This window comes from Columba livia, chromosome Z, assembly GCF_036013475.1.
Source record: "Columba livia isolate bColLiv1 breed racing homer chromosome Z, bColLiv1.pat.W.v2, whole genome shotgun sequence".
In the NCBI taxonomy this organism is placed as follows: domain Eukaryota; kingdom Metazoa; phylum Chordata; class Aves; order Columbiformes; family Columbidae; genus Columba; species Columba livia.
The window spans coordinates 83,225,852-83,250,187 of record NC_088642.1 but is presented as its reverse complement, the minus strand read 5'-3'; the positions used below and the strand labels follow the sequence as shown (position 1 = coordinate 83,250,187).

Genomic DNA, 24,336 nt, shown 5'->3' with positions numbered 1-24,336 from the left:
ATTTCAGGACAAATGTCAACTACATATCTTCACGTTTACTCCTCTATCTCCATGTCATCATTCAGCAATGGTATTCTTTAAATGCTTTGTGTGCACAAGTACTAAGAAGTGCACAAATAAAAAAAAAAAAAACAACACAAAAATTATAGAATACATAGTTAGAAGAACATTTAAATTTCAAATTTTACTTTGTGTGGGCTTATTTAGAGTTGAGGGATAGCTGCCATTCCTGAATGTGGAGATTTTACCATGTTACTCAGCCACATGCTCATAATTTTTAGTATCTCTGTTATTTTGGAATCCATCTCTATATCCTTGTGTCTAGTGTTCATCAAAAGGGAGGTTAGTTGGATCAGGCTATGTTTTCTGCCCATGCAATTAGTCTGAAGAGCAAAGAGAGAAAGAATAAACTCAAAACCTAACATTTCAGTATTTAGAGTGTTTTCAGGTACAGAAGGTAAGATATTAGTTTAGAGATCCGGAACACAGCGCGTCAGAGGCGATGCTCCTGACAAAAGTGAATGTAAAGTATTTTGTGTAGTTCCAGAGTCAATTTCAGATTACTCATTGCTGGTTCATGTTAATGCATAATAATTGTACTGAGTTTTATTCTTAATATAAACAACACAAATGCATTTCACAATATATGCAATGTAGTATTTTTGCTGGAAGTGTGATGCCTATGTTTACATTTTTGGCATAGGTTAGTCTGTGAAGATGTAATTTAACATTTTCGTTCCTACTGAAATGTGTAGTCCAGTTTTCAGCGGAATCAGCTGAGACACCTTTCCTTGTAGAATTCGTTTTTAGTGCAGGGCTTTCAGTTTTGGAAAAGGTGTGTCTTTTTAATTTTTCTCTAAGAAACAGTCATAATGTAGTGCCAGTATTTGTGATTAGAGGTCCACTTCCCACCCTCTCCCCCCCCACAAAGGTCCCGGTCAGCAGAATCTTGCATACTCAGTAAGTAAACATTTCTTGTTAATTTCTAAAGGATCATTTCCCCTTTACGTTTCTGGCCGTGTTTTATGGAGAGGACTGATTTATCTTGATAGTATGTGGTGCCTGTTGCTTCCAGAGCCACTGGAGTTATAAACTTCTGTTATACTTTGGTAAAGTAACATGTTAATCTCCTACCTGTTTGTGATACCAGCTCTTAAAACCTTGTTAAAATAGAAAAGTAATGTGAGCAGATTTTATTTTTTGTTTGTTTGTTTGTTTTAAAAGCAAGAGCATCATACTACATAGGCATTTTCAGTATTTTAAAACATTTAGTTAAGCTGTCAAAGTGAAATGAATTTCCCCATTTCAGAGGTCACATAAAAGAAATTTCACTTAAATGAAATTGAATAAAATGTATATGACGAACGTGAACATTTGGTATTTTTCTCTAATAAATTTTCCTGTCCCTTCATAATTATTTTTATACCACAGAGTATCTGCTTCTAATTCATCTGGCAGGGACTCCTGTATCTGTCACAAGCATTTCGAGAAAATACTGAGACCTCTTAATAAGTTCGAACTGCGATTTTTTTAAATAGTCAGAAGCTCTAAAAATATCTGAAAGAACTCCTGTGTTTTCTAAATTATGTTTATCTCCACTAGTATGAATAACATACAAATTTACTAATTACATCTTCTTATCCAGTTATTCAAGAGACAATTATAGTTATTGTCTGGCACCTATTCTGGTGTCCGCTATGATGGTGCTTGGTGACTAACTTGCAAATTAAGAAACAAACAGGGTAGCAGCCTGAAACTATGGGTGATTTCAGTCAGATCTGAGAAATAAATGGCTGAAAACTGAATCAAAGTCCACAGTAGAATTTGTAAGAAAGGTGACAATGAACATGTGGTATTAAGAAATAGTGTTTCTTCAAATGAGGGTAGGGTGTATCATCAGTAAATGGACTAAACGATGTAATTTAAAGTTCTTCATGAACCTGGAGAACACCAACAACTGGTGTAATTTAATAGTTCTGTCAGTGTGACAACATTTCAACGCTTGGTTATTAACAGAGAAAGGAATTACATTATTTTTATAAATTTTGTTTATTAAAAAAAATTATAAACATTTATTAAGTGTTTTTTTGTGAAATGTATATGACTTGTTGCATAAAATTGTATTTATAGAAGGGCACTGATTCTTACATAACAGGTTTTTTTAAAGAAAAATTGCCTTATCTAAAGAACCGCTCTCGGTGCCTCACTCATCTTCTTTGAAAAACGTGAAAACTGAAAAAATTGGTAGTCAAATATTCCTTCTTAAGAGAACAAAAAGTGGAATATATAAAATCATTTGATGTGCAAAGTATTAGATAAAACATTCACAATATAATCAATAATGTCTTCAGTATAACTGAAGGTGGCCAGTATGATTTTTAAGTAAGCTTTAAGGAGTCTGTTAACTGAAAGGGGAAGAAATGAAAGCAACAGTAACAAATCAGAAGGATACAACTCCCTTTTTCCTCCTTTTCCCTCTTCCTCCCTTTCCCATCTTGCATACCGCCTAGCTAGAAAGAGCTTGGAAAACTTATTTTTAAGGATATATCTAAGTTAAGGAGTAAACAATGTATTTAATAACAATCTTTCCTCTTACAGTTTGTATGTGACCGATTATTCTCAGCAAAAATCCTTTGTCTCTTTTGGGCTTCGTGGTGAATTTGCTGGTAAATGTCAAACAAGAGCAGCAACGGTTTCTTATGAATTCAAAGTTGTAAATTGCATCTTTAAGATGAGGCTGAAAATACCTGACACATTCTAGATCTTGTGTGCTCCACTGTAAATACTCTGGTATACATGGTAAAATAGAGTAGAGTGTTGTTACTTTACTTACGTTGGTGTTTTTGTGTCTTGTTTTTTCAGGGATAAAGGAACAGAAGCTTAACAGTGCTTTCGGAGTTGAAAATTGTAGGTGAAGAAGCAGGATTTGGCTGCATTGCCCTGTGGTATCCTAACGATATACTAACCAAAGGGCAGTATGGCATGAAGCCTTTACAAGTTGAGTTATGTCAGCAAAAACTAATTTAAACTTTTAAAATAACAAATGAAAATATTAAAAAAAAAAAAAAAGGAATTTAATTGACACAGTTGTCAGTAAAATGTTTCCTATGACCTTGTATAGAGTTTAGTAAGAAGCTTTAATTATAGTATTTGTGGAAAAAAAAAGGGTCCATGACATTTATACTACTAAACCATCCTGTAAGACTATGACTATAAACTTGGACTCACTTAAGAGACAACTCTATGGAGAGTTTCTGTATTTAGTTCTTGTAAAATTGACATTTTTCAAACTCTCAGTTTTAAATTGAGAAGTAATGGAAGAAAATAGAATGTGTGGGAGTGAAGGGACTGAAATGTAGCCTACCTTTTAAAAGCTGTGGTCACAGACTTTTTTTGTGATTATTTTTAAATATAATAGTTTCATTGGGAGTCTATTTCCTGTTAAAATTCTAACAACTCTATATATGATCTACTGAACTATAAGACCTCAAAGGTCTTGAAATGTCTTTCTTTTAAACACCATTGTCCTCAAAGAGTATTGTGTCAGGATGGAGGATTTTTTTTGAAAAACAAGAAGAGAAAAGGCTTTTATGGTGTCGTGTAGAAGTAGCTAGTATGTATTTGTAAGGGTTGTAGTTGAAAATGGTATACGTTAGGTTCTTTACCAGCATGTTAAAAGATTAGCTCCTTCAGTACAGCCCTTATAAATCTGTGCAATTTTAGACATATGTGAAAAGCAAGACAGGAAGGCTGCAGGTGTTTTCGAGAGCGTAGTTCTGAGAAGGATTTGGGGGTTACTAAGTAATGCCTCTTCTTTCTGGGTTTACAAGAGATAGAAAGTGCGAGAACTCGCTTATTGTCCCTAAATAGCATTTTTTATTGCCATGATTGAAAAGACAATTCTGCAGTAGATGTACCATTAGTCTCATACATAGGAAATATGTTCTTGTCCATCAGGAAAAACAAAACAAAACAAAACAAAACGCCATGCAGTCTTTCTGGGGAAAAAGTATTATTGTTCTCATTTTCTTGTACCAGTGTGCAAAATTTACCCAATATCTATGATCCTCAGCTGTAGCTGTAGAAATTACACTGAATACTACTTGCTACTTTGAAATTATTCTAGTTATTTTATATTTTCTTGGCAAATGCCATTAGTCATAAAAAAGGATGATAAGAAAACATACAGTAGGTATTTCTAACTAGGCTTCTAAGAATCTCCTGTCTATGGATTAGTGATTACTTCAGTCTGCTTATTGGTGATTATTTTTGTAATTTAAAAGTATTTTCACAACATCCATCATTCATAAACTGTATCCATTTGTCAATTAGACTGATGGATGTAGTCTTAATCAGGCATAATGGCAGAATACAACTTTAGGATGTGTTTATGTGTGTGTGGCAATGGAGGAAAAGTGGATTATTGCATTTTTTTGGTAAGGCTGTAAATCATATCTAAAGCAGACAATGTTGCACCAGGTTTATCCATTTTTTAACTTACTAAATATAATAGAACAACAGGCACGAAAAAGGATTCTGTGAGAAAAGGTGTCTTGAATCCACTTTTCATAGCTACTAAAGAAAGCCAGAAAAGAAAAATAAGCAAAAAGACACACTTGTGTACAAACAGTTGTGACACTTGTGGTTTTGGTGATTATAACAACTAGTAAGAAGGTAGAGAGAGCCACTAAGTTTTCACAGGTAGGATGCTGAAAGTTTGTGGACGTCTTGTCTAAGAACAGCTTGTTTATAAATGTGGAACCTGGGATGTTGAGCCCTGTGGGACTCCAGGTATGGGGTAACTGGCTGAGACGAGAAGATGATACAGGGCTGTTTCACTCCAGAGCTGCTCAAAAAATAGCCGTTTCTCCTCTTCTGAAGGGTATAAATCACGTTATGCTTTATTCCTGTCTTCCGACATAACTCCTCAGGAGTTTCCTTCCAACTCCAGATGGCGTGTGCCTCTTTTGAAGTCACCGCCTTTGACCAATAGTGTTTGATTAAGTTTATGTAAATGAGAATTCTCTCCTTACCAGTCACAATAGCAGGAAATCTAAAAAAGCCGTGGCTTTGTATTCTCAGCATTTCACTTGGTGTGACTCAAAGGACAGGGGAGAGGCAATAGGGAGGACTCATGGATCTTAGTTTTAAGTTCTTTTTTGTGCATACACCTAGAAAAGAGGTCTCAGCAATAAAGTCTGAAAAACCCACAGATATTAAAAATAATAGCATATGCTATTTATCACAAATGCACTCTAGCTGATATTTAAAACAGAAAGATTTCCAAAAGAGCTACACATCCAGTCCTTTTTCAAGGCTTTAGACAACATTGATGATTCAGTGGCTGATATAGCTGCCTTAGATAGAACTGCTTTCTGATATTACAACTTTAGACAGAAGGCACAGCTTTCTATTTCATCCACAGTGAGGAATGTGTTTCTTCAGGCCCACTGTGGGTTGTATCTTATTCCCACTGTCTTATTTGCCGTGTCTTATAATGGCAGAATTTGGGAGAAAAACTGTGTTCGATACGGTTAAAAATTTAATTATAGATGAGAGTCTCTTTTTGAAAGATGTAAAGGAAAATGTGTTATTGTGTGTGGTGAGTAATAGCCAATTAATATAAAATTAACATTTAAATATGAGTTTGTGACAACAGCAAATGTGGGAAATCTGCAGGGGGGACATTACAAGATGTTTCTAGTAAAACTTGTTTCAAAGTTATTTGTGGCATTCAAAATATTTTGTAAATGATACCTTAATGCAGACTATTTTTTGTATGCATGAAATGTTTGGGGTTTTTTTACTAGAACTATTTGGTATTCTTTTTGTAAAAGCTGCAGATGCTTCAGCAAAGTGTGGGAAATAGGTGAATACAAAAAGTAAGTTGGAAAATTTAAATAGAGATTTTCAATACCTGCCTATTAGCAGAACCCACATTGGATTCTGCTGTTTTATAGATAGAATTTTTAACTTTTTTTACCAGGCGTTGTTTTAAACAGTGATACAATTTTGAACAGATTTTCGCCACAGAAAATTGAGTAAGAAGCTTTTACTGTGTTAGGGTAGAGCTTGAGAAATTATAATTTTAAAATTTATTTCTTGTGTAAGCCCTATGTGGTTTCCAAAAAAGACTTTAAATATTCAGACGATGCGGAGTCTGGAACAGTAGGAATTTCACATTGAATGGTATTATCGCAAGCCATTGCCATTGCTGTCGCTGCCTGCGGTGCGGTTGCCGGTGACATCTCTGTGCTGTAAAGCAGCTGGGAACGGTTGTGCAACTAAAGACAGATAAAGGAAATCATTGTTAAGATGGTGGTTTGAAAGTGTAAGCTGAGCGATGAAAAATCTTGTCAATTCTCTCATCCCCTTTTAGTTTTACAAGGATGCTAGGGCAATAAAGAGACATCTCATGTAAGATAAGAAGCAGTATCAGAAAAAAGCTTCAGTGATTTGACTGGCTCTCTGTACATGTAGTGCTGCAGTTTGAAATGTCCCTGTTTTCAAATCACGGGTACATCGACATCCTCTGTTTAAAGCACTGATAACAGTAATAATTTTATTTTATTGTCCTGAGTCAGGGCGCAATGAGAGCTCTAGGAGTAAAACTCACATAGTGTTAAAATAAGTTTTCAAATATTTAGATTGGCTGTAAAGTAACAGTCCAGAAAATTTGATTGTTGTGGTGCTTGGATTGCGCTTAGACAAAGCATTTTGTGATGAATATGGGATATTGTATATTGAAAAAATGTTGCTAAATGAACAATTTTCTTAGATAATTGTTTCTAAATATTTTATTCGTACAAGTTATTGATTAAATTCAAAATACAAATAGTTATTTAAAAGTTGTCTTGAAATGTATTTTAAGTATTTGGAAATAAGAGTTTCATTATATGAGAGCTAAGATAGTACATTGGCACTGAATGGAATTAATGGCCAGTCATGAGTTCCTTAGCTCTTGAATGACTTTTTTTAAAGACTGAATCATGAACTTGTAGATTAATGAGATTCAGTTTATACAAATCTTAGTTTAGAAATCACTGATTTGAACAGAACAATATCAGTCTGCTGTTTTTTTTAATCCACTAAAAAGCTTTGTTTATGTATGTATGCTGATAATGATGAAAACCAGAACCTATGATACAACAAAGTTGTTTTTCCTGCAATCAGGAAGCTAAATTATCATAACAAAATGGAACATGTTTTCTCATTTTATTCTTCAGCTATTAGACAGAAGCTTGGTATTTAATTCTCTCTTTGTTCAACCATTTTTGTGCAAATTATTTGGGGTTCATTTAATTAAGATTGTTAATAATTAATTTTTCAGTCTTCTGGAATAAGTCTTCTATATATTGCCTCATACTCTGGCCTTAACAAGTTAGAAATATGGGCAATTAAGACCTTCTACCATGTATACATCATATACTTAATGTGATACCCCACAAATTGTAGGTTCCTTTAAGTATCTGCCAGTGCTTAAGTAGTAGATTCTGTTTAGGTTTAGATAACTTGTTTAGATTGTTTCGTAGGTAGCAGCGCGTGTATAAAAGCCTGGATTTCATTGAAACCTCAATGGGTCTGTTTTGTCATTGTTCTGATTTGCCGGAGTAGGTGCAGTTGTGCCCAGAGACAGATCTCTTTGGATCTGCATTGTATGAAACCGTTCACCGCCTAAGGCTTCTTGGTTTACTCAGAGTTTGCGTTTACTCAGAGTTCGGGCATTTGAATATCCAGGAAAGTCTGAAGTCTACTTGGAAGTTTAACAAAGTGTGATAAAACGTTCTGAGAAACCATAAAGTCTGAATTTAAACTTACTGCTTTAGCTCTGTTATGGTTTTCTTGAACACGTGCATACTATAATTTTATTTCAAAGGGCCTAACAGCCCGACTAATTAATTTTCCATTAGACTTAGGCAATTGATTCAGAGGAAACTCCAGGAGAATTGAAATTTAAAACTGCATTTAGGGTTGTTGTTTTTTTTTCCTCCCCAAGGTGTTCTGTGTAACTGTAATACAAAATTGTCCTGATATCTTCCACGTTTGGTGCTGTCCTGTGATATCTGAAACCCACTGAAGCCAAAACAAGAATCTTAACTGGCTGAAGTGCCATAGGGAAATAAAGGAGTAACAGTACTCAGTATTTATCAATAAATAAGTCTGACAATGTTTACAAAGTTTCTAGAAATGCTGGAATGGATTCTTATGCTATAAGCATGACCTAGCAATGTTTCACCCAGTGTAATGAAGGACTCATAATTTATATTTAAAAATAATAGTGTTTGTGTCAAAAAGTGGGATGTGTCTGTAAGCCACATATCTACAGTATGTTTGACTATGAATCTGTAGTTAAATAATGTGATTCATACATAGAGGCATATTGTACATGTGTAAATTCAACAGAAGTGCTCATACCAAAAACTATTCAAGTTTTAGGCCCATGCGGTTTTTACAAACTGTATGTCTGAGTACAAATGCTTATTAAAGTAAATATGATCATTAGAAACTGATCTTAGAAATCCCTTGGAATTTCCCATGTATGTTTTCAGTGGAAGGTTTTCGCAATGACCTTTGTTGAATTGTTGTATCAGAATGGAGAAATATCCAATTTGAACTGAGTATAATTTCATATAGGACTTCTATGAGAAGAATGCTTCCCTTTTGTTGACATGGAAAAAGAAAACACTAAAAAGAAAAAAAAAAAGGAAGAAGTGCTCTTCCGTGGTAAACGCTATATGAATTCAAAAAGCAAGAAGTATCTCTTGTATCAACTTCAATATTCTATGATGTTGTTTCAAATAGGCCTAATTGTTTTTGATCAAAAAATTGGTTCTTAACGTCGGGCTTGTTAGAAGTGGGGAATTGTACAGAGGAGGTAAATTGCATTGATACTGCGGGTTAAATATTTCTTTTTAAGCTACACCATGTAGAGGTTAAGATTCTTGAGTAGCTACCAAATGGATTGACAGCTACATCATTTTAATGGTGATGAGTGGTCCTCTAACATGTTTTGAAAAGAACTGCACCTGTTACAGGCATGGACTCGTTGAGTCACATCTGAAGAAAGTTCTCCAAGACCATTTGTCTCAAAACGTACAATATTTCACTATATTGGTAAACAGAAATATGATGGGATGATACTTCTTACGCAGCTTAATAACAAGTGTGAAATTAACCGCCTTTGCAGAAGAAATGGGTTATTGCCGTCTAAAAGAATTCAGAGTTTCACCCATATTGATTTCAAATAATACGGATTTTAAGAAATAGGTTTATTTCTTACCATTTATTTCTTTCCATCAGAAGAGAGCTGTGTCACACTGGCTGGGGGGCACGGGGTAACCCCAGTGATGGGAGGGACTGGTGGTTGAGTTTCCCGCAGAGTCCAGGGTGTCAGGCGGTTAAAACCAACTAGCGCACCCAGGGCCCTGATACTGGTTACGCTAAATAACAGTACAATTTCTGCTCAGTTTCAGTTAATTTACATCTTGATGTGCTTATTTTGAACTCTGAAACATTTTTTTTTGTTTTGCTTCTTCATATGATAGCTGTGACATAGAGAAATACTTAGATTTTCGTAAGAAGAAATTACTATTGACCATCTAAAACAATATTTGAAAACGGAATAATCCAATATTGCTTTTTCACCCCCATAAACCGAGACTGGAAGGAATAATTACCTTGTTTTGACAAGTGAACAGTAGAAGTATGACATAGAAATCTTATAGAAATGTATACATGAAAACTAGGCTGTCATGTTTACAAGGTGATTTTTTTCATATGATGAATTTTTCAAGCAGTAAGTGGTCTGTAAACTGTACTGATAATTTTCTGAGGAACACAGACTTCTTTTGGCTATCCTTTAAAGAAAAGAGTTAGGAATAAATATAAATATAAATATAAATATAAATATAAATATAAATATAAATATAAATATAAATATAAATATAAATATAAATATAAATATAAATATAAATATAAATATAAATATAAATTTTTTATTGTGCTGCGGTCTCTGAATCGTTCCAACCTATTGTTATGTTTGCATTACATGTGTCTATAATAGAGGACATTTAATCCCAATCACTGACTGTTCTGCAAGCATACTTGGATCAAAGGTGGGCTTCGGTTGCAGGTATTGAATGGAGTTAGCATCACATTCTGTATAAACTCAGAGATATTCCTGAAGACAAAAGGGAATGGATTTGTGTGACCATGTCTGAATATAAGTACTCTCAGTACTCCTTTTATCTCAGTTCTGTAGGGGGCTGTTTAATGTTTTCCAACTGGCAGGAGAACCTTCCCTTCCATACTGATTTTTGCCAGAGCAATGGACAAATATTTCAGCATTTGCGAGAGTGCTTTTTAACTTCTGTTTTTAATCACAGTGTCTTTAATTGCGGTAACATCTGTTAAGATTCTGTGAGACTGATCTTTCCTTGATGTGTTACATGATGTATTTGTTTACACCCAGACTTTTTAACCAGAAGGGTGAATAAATGTTGAAAATATTGAAAGTCTTTCAGTTGTTTGTGAAGGGTTATTCTGTAGCTCCTGAGAATTTAAGATAATTACATATCCATGAAATATTTTGTTGTGTAGTGCTTTTAATTCAGATGTGCAAGATACTGACTTTAAAGGACCTTCACATTTGTTCCGACTTCGTTTTGAAAGAGCAAAACCAGGATCAGTAGTGTCATTTCTGCTGAAGAAAAGTTCAGTTCTGCTGCTTGTAGGTCTACACTCATATTTGACCAAAAGCTATTTGACTTTGCATCTTAACTTGATGTTCTTTTGGAGCATGTGTCTTGTAGTCTGTTCACTTCGAAAAACTCTCAATCTATTTTTCTAGTAGTGCCTCTAGGTAATTTTGGAACCAAGACTCTAATTGCTTCATAAAAGAATATTGCTTGTAAGAGGAATAGTGTATTTATTAATTCATTGTATTTTGTTGCCCAGACATTCAGTGCATCTGAATACTTATGATTGTTCCTCATGTTGCTACTGCAATATGAATAGTATTATTAAATACTAAATAGTAGACATGAAATATACTGCTTATTAAGAAGCTTCCACATTTGATGTAATTTTGTCTTTAGCTTCAGAAGCAAGTCATCACTGGTTGTAGAAGTAACTGCATTGTTTCTCAAATAAGAGAATGCAGAAAAAACAGAAAAGAGGGAAAAATAACTCTGCTTATGCTTTCCTTCTGATACAGTTTTCTGATACAGTGTTTGAGGAGGCCAGTGGATTAAACCTGTGTTTAGGCAAAGTATTTGTTGAGTAAAATGTGTGCAAAGCAAGATGATATTTGCTTTCTAGTTATTTGCGACAGTGCAATGATTAATTTCCAGAAAGCAGTTACTCCTTGGACAGAAATTATAAGCACACAAAATAAATTTACCCTCTAAGATATCTTTTTTAAGGTTTCCAGTTATAATAGTGAGAATTATCTTTCTGAATCTTTTAAAAAAATGAAGAAAGCTGCTCAGATGAAGGTAAAAGAACTGACCTTTTAAACCAGAAAATACAAGGTATTAGGAAATTTATGTCTGCTTTTATTTTATGGGGGTCCCTCTCTGTAGCATTCTACTCAGAATCATGCACAAGGTTTACTGTTCAACACTATTCAACACTCACTACCTAAATGTTTCCCTTATTAATCTAGTATTTTCAATGAGCTGAATGGTGTGTATTTTGATACTTCTAGACTGAATTTTTTCATTATTTAACCACTTGTCTGTATTTATTTTACAGATTTTGAAAATGGAATGGGGAGGAGAATATTCTCTAGATTCTTCCAATTTAGACTGTTTGTTAAATATCCTTCCTGGAGAATTGGAGTTTCAACAAGTCCTTAGTGATCTTGATGAAAAAATAAAGAAGAACTCTTCTAGGTAAATAGTATTCTATTTGTATCCAAAATAGTAGTGAAAGTCATTACATTTAGAAAATATTACTTTTCTTTCTAGTTGTAATTTAAAATGCTGATAATTATTTCAGTAGTAATTTTACCTTAACCACTTGAGCATTCAACAATTTTTTAATGCCATATAATTTTTGTGCTATGGTCTTTCTCTGCATGGTATTTTTAACAGTTGAATCATCTTAATCTTAGGAATTATTGCAGTAGGTGTGATAGTGTAGGAAGAAAATGTGTATTCCCATGACAGTTGTATTTCCTATAGCTATGAGGTAGAATTTTTATTCACTAAAAGAGCTACAGAATTTCACAGAAAAGAAAAACTTGAACTCTGTGTGTTCTTTAAGCATTTCTAATGGAAGCAGAAAAAGCAAGTAAGTTAATATATATAATCTTCCTTATATAAGCCTTTATTTTACTTATTTCAGTTGAACTTTTATGCTGCAGTAGAAGATTTTCTAACTAGAATTTGTTTTGTAATGTATTTCATTGTCCACTTCTTTGTAACATGCTGGTTTCCAAAACTCAATGCTATAGCAACAGTGCTGAAAGGGGTTTTTTTGATGTGAATTTTTGCATGACTACAAAAAAAAAACAGCTCAAGGTTTTGTGCCTTATTTGAAAAGCGGTGCCGGTGTTTTGTGGCTAAACACTTCAGTACCTTTAAAATACATGGATCTGTGAAAGATGCTCTTAGGCAAGTAAACTAATTGCCCCTTTAAAAAATAAATCTACGTTCAGAGAAACAACAAATAGCATAATTTTGTATTAAAATTTGAAAGTACTTGCCTTTGGATAACAGTGCACGTCATTGAGTTGTATGAGTTCAAGGAACGCCCTTCGTGTTTTAAGATTGTGTAATTTTATCGAAGCTCCCATTTGTGAGAGGTCTTTGTCTGCTTCCAAACAGCTCCCTGAAGAATGGGGTAAACTCACTGAAAACTGATTTAGGTCATCTTTGAATTACTCATATTCCTTATGCTAGGCTGAGAGATTTTTCAGGCTTCTTATTTATATTGCTTTTATCTCACATTTTGAACATTTTCATTTAAAAACTTAGTATTCACAAATGTCCTTGTGACAGCCATAATCCCACGGCACCAGTGACAATGATGATCTGCGAAATATGGTATTTTGGACCACTGCGTAGTGCAGTTTCATACAACAGATTTCCAGCTGTTGACATCAGTGAAATGTAGATACTTACAGTTTAGTTGATGTCATAACACAGCTATAGGTACTTAAGTTTTGAGTTCATATGGTGTTGCATATCTGGGAAAAAACAACATTTTTGGCAGATGTGTTGTCACCTCTTCAGCTACTAAGTAAGAGTGATTTTGTCATCATTATACAGAGGGAGCCTGAGATTTAGAAAGATAAGGATGAGTTTTTGGAATGTGTGCTTTACTTCTATTTGTTTCAGATATATATAAAATGTATGTGGCTGGCTAAGAAAATTCTGGCCATGAGAAAGTAGGACAACTGTTATTCTAATGGTACTTTATATCAGTTAACATTTTATGTTACATTTTACATTAACAACGTCTCAGTGGAAATATTTGTACATTTTTAAGACGGCTGAGTGTCCTTGTCTTAGGTACATAGTCCTACAAATTGGAAGGGCCTTTCAGTAAAAGTTTTGTAAGATCCAAACAGTATTTTGTCCAAGCGCAAGAAATTGGATTAGGGTGTGGTACACAGCAGTGCACATCAGGAAAAGCTGCGTGTTTCTGCTGAATTGACACTTAAGCTAGTTTTTAAACTAATTTTCACAAGGAAAATCAGAAAGTAGCCCTGCAGTTACCAAGTTGATATTTTGCGCCTGTAATATGTCAGTTTCAGAAATGAAGAGGAGTTTAAAAGAAGATGGACAGCAGCTGATGTGACTTTTAAATTAAAAAGAGTCCTTTTATTGCTAATATATTAGAGGTAGCATGGAATGAAATCATTTTCAAGTTACCATTGATCTTTGTAAGTGGTATGATAAGAGCAGCTCTATACGCTATGGTGATACAATTGGAATACAATCCATTTTTCATCAGATAGATTTATGATTGTATTATACCACAGAGAATAAACATAATAGTATACAGCATATATATATTTTTAAAAATAAAACATTGTGTAAAAAATTATGATCCAAAAGTGTGTAAATCACTTGAATGCTCATTTATTGCCTTCCAACTGAATAGCTTTTATAAAATTGTGTGGCACGACAAATCAGATATGGTTTCCAGCAGTTGAATTACCTTCAGTATTTTTGTATTTTACCAATTCCATTTGGTGCTATAACAAAAAAAGAAAAAAAGCCATCTCTGCAAAATTATTTTATTTGTAAGTTTAGGGGAGTAAGGAGTTCATTTATTCACTATTATATAACAGAGCTCTTACTACACTTGAATGTTAACTTTATTTTTACAGCTGTTTATAGAAGCAGGTGAATATGAACTCACAAAACTATTATCATTAGTGGTGAGTTGCATGTGTAGTCTCTGGTTATTCTGAAATGTGAAGTTGTATTCGTATTTTCATCAGGATGGCCGTTAGTCTTCAGTTATTCCCATTGCAATTTGCTTTCACTTGTACTGTTGATCAAAACTGAGCTGTTTTTTCCTAAATAGAGGATTAAGGATTAGTAAGTGTTAATTTTTGAGCAATCTACAGAACTAAACTTTCTGATGATGATTAATACTCTGAAGCACAAAATCAGGTGCAGAGCTTGAAAGCAAGCTTACAGTGCGTAACTTGCAAGTGATTGTAAGCATGAAATCTGTTCAGCAGTTGATTATCTTGTGTATTCAGTTCTTGCTTTGGTGGCAACGAAGTGACAATAGATTCTGTGAGGCTGTAGGACAGCATGAGGTATTCTAGATATTCAACAGAACAATTACTCAGGATTCAACAAAATTATTTACTAGTAATTGTAACTCCACAATACACTGCAGACTCTTCTTGTGAGCCTTTTTGCAAAGGCTTAATTTGGCTTCAATCTGATGAACTCCAACCTGACCCTCTCTGTAATTAACAGTAATTCAGTCATCTTGATTTTGATGAAGGTCTTTTTTGGAAGCCTGCAGTGAGGTCAATGCTAATAATAAGTGTTAATAGCATTGGACATTGTCCCGTAACTATTCAGTCTAAATTCTAATAATTATTTGGGCAACTAAGTATCTGGAAGGTACCTCAATAAGGATGTTAGTATGATATTTTCCTTGTCGATCATGACATTTCTGATTTGTGTAGAAATACTTCCCACTATCAATACCTCACAACAAAGGGAAGGAAGAGTTTCAAACAGGGATTTGAGCATTTTCCTGTATCGGAATTAGAGTGTGCAAGGGCCCGTGTGTTTTTAGACCGAGGTGCACTGCAAGAGTTGTCTTTCTCTTTTATTTTGAAGAAGATTTGGGTTTATTCCTCTCCGGAATTTTCAGAAAGCAACTACACCTCACTTTCTTGTTATCCAGGAGAATTGGCAAAATCTTAGCATCTCTGTCCAAAATCCACATAGTGGTTGAATATTTGGAAGAATTTCAAGCTAGGGTTAATAGTAGAGAAATAAAATTTATAATTTTATCAGCTTTACTCAGACCTAATATTTATCCAGCTCTCAAAAAGAATTTAACTCTTCTGTGTGAATGTAATATGCTTGCTATACAGGTGCATTACTGTAGAATTTAGTTGAGAATTTAGTACCTGTAAAGGCATTAGAATAAAGTTACTAAAACCTTGTAAAAATGGTATCTGTCTAGGCTCTGCCTTGGGCTAATTGCTGGGAATGGGTAACTAAGCTGAGAAAGGATTTACTTTTATTCCTATTCATCCTGTGTTTGCTCTATGTGTGATCATGGAGCTTGGGTTAGTTGTTTCTACCACCTTGCTAGCTGGACAGCATGGTTTCCCAGAGATTGGCTATTTTCATAGACACACAGTTTCTTAACCGCAGTTTACAATTATTATAATTGTGTTAGTGTCTGAGGTGGTTACAGAAGCTGTAATCAGATCCGTGACTGCACTGTGAAACACCCCAGTTCGTTTCGTTTGAGAATACATGAGACAATGGGTTTTTTAGCCATTGTCTTTCACTATCACGTGTTGGTCGATGGATTTGAAACACTCCTACGTTTATTGCCAGTCTTCTGAAATAACTTATTGAGGCAAAGCTTATGTCTTGTGGGCTGCAATATCTCAAGTCTTTACAACAAGGTTGGAAATCAAAGGTGGGCAGTGCTTCAGGTAAAGCTGATGGTTCTCATGGGGTTCAGCTGTTGAGTTGCTCTTGCTGAGGTGCAGCAAAGTCATCACTCTTCTATTTCTCTCTAGTTTCAGTGTTATATTTAATTTACAGTTTCAGTGGATATATTCTGTAAGTAGCAAATTAGAGATAGGAAATAGTTTGCAAAGTCCTTCAAGCAAGATTTACATTTTTGTTTAAGGCCCCAAATTACTACAGGAAGAATTTTAAGAACTTATTTTTTTTTCGAGGTTTTAGCTTTATAATAAGCCTGTAACTTTCAGACCCATATTTTAATGAACTGCTGGTTTTCAAAACAAGCATCAAGACCTATTTGTTTTAATGGCATTTGCTTGAAGAGGTGAGGTCTTTGTAGTCAGATTTTCCTTCAGTTTCAGGTTGATGCTTACAAAATACTGTTTGGCTCCATTCTTATTGGTCTTATTTTGAATAGAAGTCAGATTGAAAATATTATTGCATTGTTATGTATTATTAGCACTAGCAGCTTTACTTTCTAGCTTTCTCCTCTGTTGTTGAGGTCACTATTGTAAAATATAAAAAGGAATTTCAACTGCTTATGCAGTTGGGTTAATGAGAGGAAGAAAATGGACGTTCCAGAAAGAATAAGTTGGTGGTTGTATCAACTAGAATTGAACATCATTATCAGCCTGGAATCATAATAATATCTTTTTTTTTTTTCAGAATTTCAGAAATCCCTTAATTAACACACAGTAGTGCTGAGGTGTCAGCAATGACCTCATGAAATAGTCTGTAGATCATGTGGAATTTTCTTAATATTTCCTTTTTGCCAGGTCAGCTTTCACTAAATAAAGCAAAGTGTCTGTTTCCACATGGAAATGTAACAACAAGGAAAATGCCTGCGGGAATTACACCGGTAAAAGTATTTCCCAGAGCGTTGTAACTACTTGAAGTGTACAGCGGGTCTTCTGACACACGTTTCCAAATGATATGACTGATTTTTTATAAAATGCTGTGTTAGCAATCAAGCTTTTCAATGAATATACATGATAATAGCAAAGTAGTACTCTGTTCGTGCTCCTGTCTTCAAGAAACAGTGGAAAAAATATTTGCTTACGTTTATAACAAACTGTTCATAATAACAGACATGTAAACTGATTCTAAAAGCAGATCTCCATGAATATGAGGATGTTAAGCATAAGTAACGTGAAGTTTAAAGATAATTTCACTTTATAGCTTAGCAGTTTAATTTAACCAATCTCATTGTCATTTTATGGCTGTTCCATATGGTACATGAAATAAATTGAAACAGTGCTTGTTAGAAATTGAAAGGAGTTAGAAGATCATCCTTCAACTTACTCATAGTAATCTGAGGCAATGGAAAATGATATATGAAGACAGCAGCCCTCGTTTTGATACTGTGCTTTTCAAAATAATGTTATATCAGTATGACAGTGCTTACATGATCAGTTCCATTATAGCACTTGGTCTGCGACTGTTTATCCATTGATGCAGCCACTTGAAAAGCTCTCTCCACATGATTAGGTGGTTCCTAAAAACTGTTATATATTTAATAAATAAGAGCACCTAGGAGTTCTCAAATCAAGACTCTCTTTATGGTGGGAATACTTACCAAATGGTATTGACACGCTACTCTAGAAAAGCACTGTGCTGTGCACACTGGTTATGTTACAGGACTTTGCTTAATGTGTAAAACAAACAAACATAAACAAGCAAAACCAACCAACCAAAAAGAAAAAAAGAACCACAGAAAACCCCCTCACTTTTAAAAATGAGAAGCTATTTCAATGAAATAATTTTCACTGGCTTAGTGGTATACCATTAGTACTAACCACAGCATTGATGTGCCCACAAAGGCTCAAAATACTCTTTGTGCAGGACTAAAGATTTTTTTGTTGAAAAATGGGTCAATTTTACAAAAAGTATATGAGCACTACTATCACATTTCTTTGCTACAGAGAAACGTTAATGTTTTCTTTGAGCTTTTGTGTTCCACTCCTTGTTTAGTAGTTTGGTGACTGTTTTTCCTGTTTCTGACTGAAAACTTGCACAGGTTCAAAGAAAAGTGGAATAATCTATGGAAGAAAAATTAGTCGATGGCTTTTAAATCCTAGAAGACTATCTGATTTAAGTCCTTGTGTCACAAACTGCTAGAGATGATGAAAATATTCTGATATACCTTAACTTTTTGTTTTCTGTTGTTGTTTTCAATCTAAGCATGTTCATGTAACACTGAATGTTGAGAAAAATCAGAAAAGAAATACCAGTATTTTTGAGACCGTGTTTGCCTACAGTATACTGTCAAGTAAGCAGGATGAAAATATTTTTATTCAATGAGAAGAGTTTTAGCCCTAATTAATTGTTTACTTTATTGGAATGAAAGGATTAAATAGAATGAACAGACTTACCATGATTTGTACCCACAGGGAGGGCCACTGAAATTTATCTGCCTAATCCCCTTATCAGTGTTGGGACAAATTACCAAAGTACCTGGTCATGAGAAGGCTGTAGCCTGTTCATAGGTTGTGGTTTATTGGCTTGCAGACAAATTCCTGTGTCAAAGATGGGTGCAAAAACTGGTTCCTAATTGAGACGGATAGGCACAGACTAACAGTAGAGCCTTGGACAAGATAAGGCAGCTGTAAAATGTGGCAACTTGATTTTGATAGAAACACTTTGAATGGTTTACCTCATGTATTTTAAACACAAAGCAAATATATCCATAATTATTAATTAATACAATTAAATATGGGAAAATAAGCTGCTCAAAATGGCGTACTTATTTTGATGACTTTCTTTTTTTTCAGAAGTTCTATAGTTATAGTTTTGGAAACAACTTATGTATTTTTTTCTGACATTCAAAGCACTACACTTCTGCACTTCACATTCTTATGATCATCCTTGCATTCAATAATTGTAGTTGATGCAGTTTTCGTATTCAGTTTGTTATTATTTAGTACTGTGTTTTAAAAAAAGGCACAAAGTGAGACAAATCGTAGATGATGTCATGATGGCATTCTCAGAAAAAATGTACTTCTCTCTTTTGTGCTTGTTATAGGAAACTCAAAAATAAAAGGAAAATGCAGAGTACTGTTTATCTCTGAGCTTAATTTAGTGTGATCTTTTCCTTATTTTTTTTTCCACTGTTTTTTTAAAATGTCAATTCAAACTAACAGACTTGGTTCCCAAAGGTACGGATGACACTGATTTACTTTATTGCTGTTTATCAGAATCAGACAGCTTGTAGGAATTTAGGGTACGTTGCATAACATCTGTAAGATAATCAAATGCAAATCACTCAATAAAGGAGAAGATCCAGTAGAAAATCATATAGATGCTTCTTCCCCATCCTGAAAACAGCACTGCAGGCAGAATTAAGTGACAAAGTATAGTCAGTGGGTGATGTGCAGAATGGCCTTTCATCACTGATTTCTTGTTGCAAATTTACATGGGTAAATAGTGTTTAAAATTATTTTTTTTAAATTTCATATTCAAAGCAGATTATATTTTTAATAAAAAATATTTTTACTCAAAAAAGATGACATGTCTTGGAAAACACCTTTTCCCACACAGAGAAGTTATTGGAAAAGAAATAGTTCAAGATTACTAATTAAAAAAAAATAGTTTTAATAATAGTCTTCCTTTTTTTTTTTTTTTTCCTAACTGGAGGACTTTAGTTTGGTATTTTTGTCATGGCTTGTAATACACTTAAAGATTTGATTTGGTTTTCAGTTCCTTCCCTCCCCTCTTGTCCTTTTTTCCTCTTCTGCTCCTTTTTTGCAATCTTCTTCATTTGCCAAAACTCATCAAGTTTGAAAACATTACAGAGCAGTTAAAGAAAGCAGCTGTACTACGTCTCTATAAAATGGAGAGGCAAGGGGCAAGATAATAGACAAGTTTGTTTGGTCGATGTCATGAAAATAGAAAGTGATACTGTCAGAAGTATCTGACATTCAGATACCTGTAAAGAGCTGAGTCTCATCTGATTCCGTAACTCTACAGAGATAGAAAGAACTAAATTTTAATTTGCATTAAATTTGTATCCCTTATCAGCTGTAAGAGCATAAATGGAATAAATAATGTACTCCAAAATAAAATTCTGGTGGTAGTGAGAATCACTCTGCACTTCAATAAACCAAAACTGGCATCAGTCTTATTGTTGGCTCTGTTTGGATTAAACTTAGATCTGCCTAGATCCAGTCAATACTGTTTTTCTAACTGAAAGTATATAAAATATTAAACATTATTTAAAGAAAAAAAAAAAAAAAAAGTAGTTCTGAAGTACTGAAATGGTGTTTTTGTAGGAAAAGATGCAGATTTTGACTTTTTTTGGATTTTTTTTTTGTTTGATTGCTTTGTTTTGTGTAAGTGTCCACACAAACAGAAATAAAATCATTTTGGGTATTTAGTTGTTCTTCTGATTTTTGCATCTGAAACCCCTGTAGTAACCATACCAGCCACGTCTTATTTCATAAACAGGACTATGCTTCTAGGTGAATGTTAGAGAGTGGAAAACAAACTCTGTTTTCTTTCGAATATTCTAATCACAAAAAGCAAATATCTGCTTTCTCAGCACAACTGACTAAAATTCTTTTCAGCATTTTCTGTGGTGTCACTGGGTCTTTGAGAAGTCGTTAATATATGTGTGTCTTATAAAACAATTGCTGGTGGCTAATGGAGCAAAATGACGCATCTACCTTTGAATGTGCTTTTGACTTGGTTTATATTCTCTGCTTTAGACAATTAAGCACCAAGGACCAGTTCTTGGGTTGGATGATGTCTTATTCACTACTTCATTAAAAAATGCAAGATTGTTTGGGAAGTAAGGCCATACTTAGTCTTACTGAGAACAGTACAGTCTGGCCTGAGGGGAATTTATTTTAGCTCTAGCTCGACTGTGTTTAAACGTTAATTCTGCAAATTTAGGCCTTATTTTGTGAGAGTAATTTGATCTGTGAAGAAGGGTTAGCGTTACATTGATTTGAAGTAGTTTTTCTTTTTAAATAATGAAATCCATAAAATGCATTTATCTCATGAATTTTTTGTAGCATAGAACAGTGTATTAAAGACCTGCAATCAGAAGTAAATGAAATATGTACGGATGAGATGCTACAAAGCACGACTGACTGCCTTCAGTGGCTCAACAGCTGCAGTTTCAGTTCCCTCAGACCTTCTTCTACACATCATGGAGAGCTGACGGAATTCCTCAGGACCCTGGTAAAAATGGTTTACTGAAGACTTTAATGTTTGTTTGTGTGATGGGTGGGTTGTTGTGTTGGTTTTTTTTCTTTGAGGTTAATTAGTTTTGTCATTTGAGTCTTCTCTGTGGTGGGGATAGTTCAGAAATTTTATTATAAGGCTTAGTACTGTTTTTATGTTCGCAGCAGGGAGTTTTGTTTCCTTTTGATCATGCCATAAATAGACAAACTTGGGACAAAATCTTTCCATGATACAACCACATGTTCAGCACTGCTAGGACTGTTTTATAAGCACATGTTGGTTAAAAACATCTGAAGTCACTGTGTACAATGAGGCTGTTACTGTTAGTGCTTGTTCTTCTCTTGTATCAGTATGAATTTAACTTCTCTATTAGGGATTATTGTCCTTGTTGCATTATTTAAGCATTAACATCATATCTGTTTTTTCTAATTAGAAATGCGGGAGCTACACCCATTACACTAGCAAGTTGTACAAGTAGACATAACCAGAAATCAAATTTCACTTCGTAATTGCAGAAGGCATTTTATCCCAAATTTTTATTACCTTAGAATGTAATTGTGGAATCGGAAGTCTGGAAAATTTAATTGTCTGGATAAGTGAAGGATTAATACCTCAGTAAACAACACCCTAAAGTTTATATTTAAACTCCATGTGTTTCTGTTTATATGATGTACATGTGTCTAAGTGTCACTTCCGTGTCGTGGTTTGGTTGTAGGACATGAGCACCTTTAAGCTGAGATTGACAGTGTTGGCAGAGGAAAACTGCTGTGGAGAAGTGGAGTCTTTTGTCCTTTGGGACTATCTCCTGGCTAGACCTCAAGCTTCATAAAATTGCCACTCCTTTTTTAACTCTTAGAACTGGTCGTTGATCTTTCGGTCACCCTTGAATCCACTGGAGATTAAGCTGTGTCAGATGAGGAAGTCACCTGTAGAAACACAGGCTTTTTAGTGTGGTCAAGAAGCGATTTTGTCCCCTTCTAACTCAGGTGATCTGTATGAGTGTTGCTGTTAATCATGCCACTTAAGGGTGTTAGAGGCTGCTACATGTCATACTTGGTCTAGACAAAGTGAGAGAATCTCAGAAAACCCCGACTTACGATGTTTTTTGTTATTCCCTTTAGTCCAGTTAGGTCCTTACTAAGCCCCGCTTAGAACAGAACATGGCAATGATGACTTACTTGTGTCCATTCCCTGCGTCCTTCCATCCCCAAGGTCTCAAGCCGTGTACCTGAACACCAGGTGGCGGCATTTGTTTGGGAAACACCAAAATGTCCCCACCTCTGGGACACTTTGGATGTGTTGTGTACAGTATGTGCTTTCTAGCTCTTCATTTTCTCAGGAGCTTACTGACTGCCTGAGGGCTGTAGTGTCCAGTTAAGCCTTGGGAATGGGTCTGTGTGAGAAGCCCTGAAATCTCAATTCTGCACAGTTTATCAGGAAAACATCTATGGAGCTCAGGAACTAGGACATCACTATTTCCAGGCTTGTGGCTTCTTAGATGACTACAAATGTAAAGTGTATTAGTGTATATCTATTAGCATGGAGAATCCATCTGTACGATAAACAGGTCTGCAGTAAACTATTTTCAATAATATTCAGCATTAATGAGATTATTACAATCTGACCTTTCTTAATTGTGTATTTGCATCCATTGAACTAATTAACCCAGTTAACTTAATTTCTCACTTGCAAGCTTTTGATTAAGTATCATGTAATACCTCTTCAGTGATGGTAACCTTCCTTCTACTTCAGGACAACATCCCTATTCAGAGTTATCACTCATTATGTGTGTTTATTTTGTTAGGGATTTTGTATCTCTTTTAAGCTGCTGGAACAACTTAAAAAAATAGTGCAGAGTTCTGTATGTGCTTTGGTTGCGGTGCTATATTTGGGTTTATTGTTAGCCTGGCATTCTCATGCATTTCCATGAACTGTCATGGAAACGGAGTCTGAAAATGTTCATTATGTGAAATTTTGTCATTCTGTGTATTGCATTGTAATTCTAAATATTTAAAAGCCGAATAGGTACATGAACGAATCTTTGTTAAATTCTGTTCTTGCTAATCTAATGACAAAATATTTTTTTTAACAGAATTTTCATCTTATTGGATTTATCTATTGATATGAGATAGGAAACAGTCTATAGGAAGGCAGCAGTCCAGTTGGTACACCACAAATATTTTCCTATATATTATTGTCACTAACTTTCTGTGCCCGTAAGAGAACTTTTCGTGCTTCTCTAAAAGTTCTGGATATTAATTTGGATATTTTTTTTTCTCTTGGATAGTCTTTGCATCATCTTTCAAAGTATTTTTACAGGTTAATTTTTAAAAAGAAGAACCTATGTCAATACAGGCAAAGTTCAAAATGACTTGATGACACTGTGTTTTCGGAACTTCAGAGTTCACTTCAGGGGCTCTTTTTTGAGCAACACGAAGTCTAAGATGGAATCTACAAGCTCCCTATTTTTAATGCTTTAGTTTAAGTTGCGAAGGACTTGCAACAATACTTAGATTCTTGTTGGCTTTCATGAATAAAACTGTTTCTGCTTAACCTTAAAGAACAGTAGTAGGGGTTTGGTTGCAAGGAATTTTGGGTTCGTCATCCAAAGATATCAGTTACTTTCACTGTTCTGACAGCTTCTCTTGTTTTGTTCATTTCAGAATACAGTATTTGAGCATGATTAATTAAAAAAAATTAACCTTTAAATTCCAGAGGTCCACCCATGGAGACTGGACTTTTCAAGACAGTGGTTAGTGATTAGGATTTCAGTTTACACTGAGGCACATTTTCTTCAGGTCCACAAAACTGTGCAAAGTACATCAGTGGATAATAAAAGAAAATCAAATCAGCCTTATGCATATGCATATTTATATGTATTATTTAAGACTGTAACTAGTTATACGTATTTTTATCACATGCATATACTTCTAGAGAATGATATCTGACTGATAACTTCCTT

General features: G+C 34.5%; 1 protein-coding gene across 2 annotated transcripts in view; it reads left to right on the top strand.

Annotated features, from left to right (window-relative positions):
* Positions 1-24,336, top strand: part of KIAA0825 (KIAA0825 ortholog) — a 244,823-nt gene that overhangs the window by 18,968 nt on the left and 201,519 nt on the right. For both annotated transcript variants that reach the window (XR_010469181.1, XM_065046958.1), the window contains exons 3-4: positions 11,755-11,894; positions 21,203-21,371. Coding sequence is in view for 1 of the 2 variants with exons in the window: in XM_065046958.1 (XP_064903030.1) it covers positions 11,764-11,894; positions 21,203-21,371 (300 nt within the window). In the remaining variant the exon portion in view is untranslated. The remainder of the gene's footprint in view (positions 1-11,754; positions 11,895-21,202; positions 21,372-24,336) is intronic.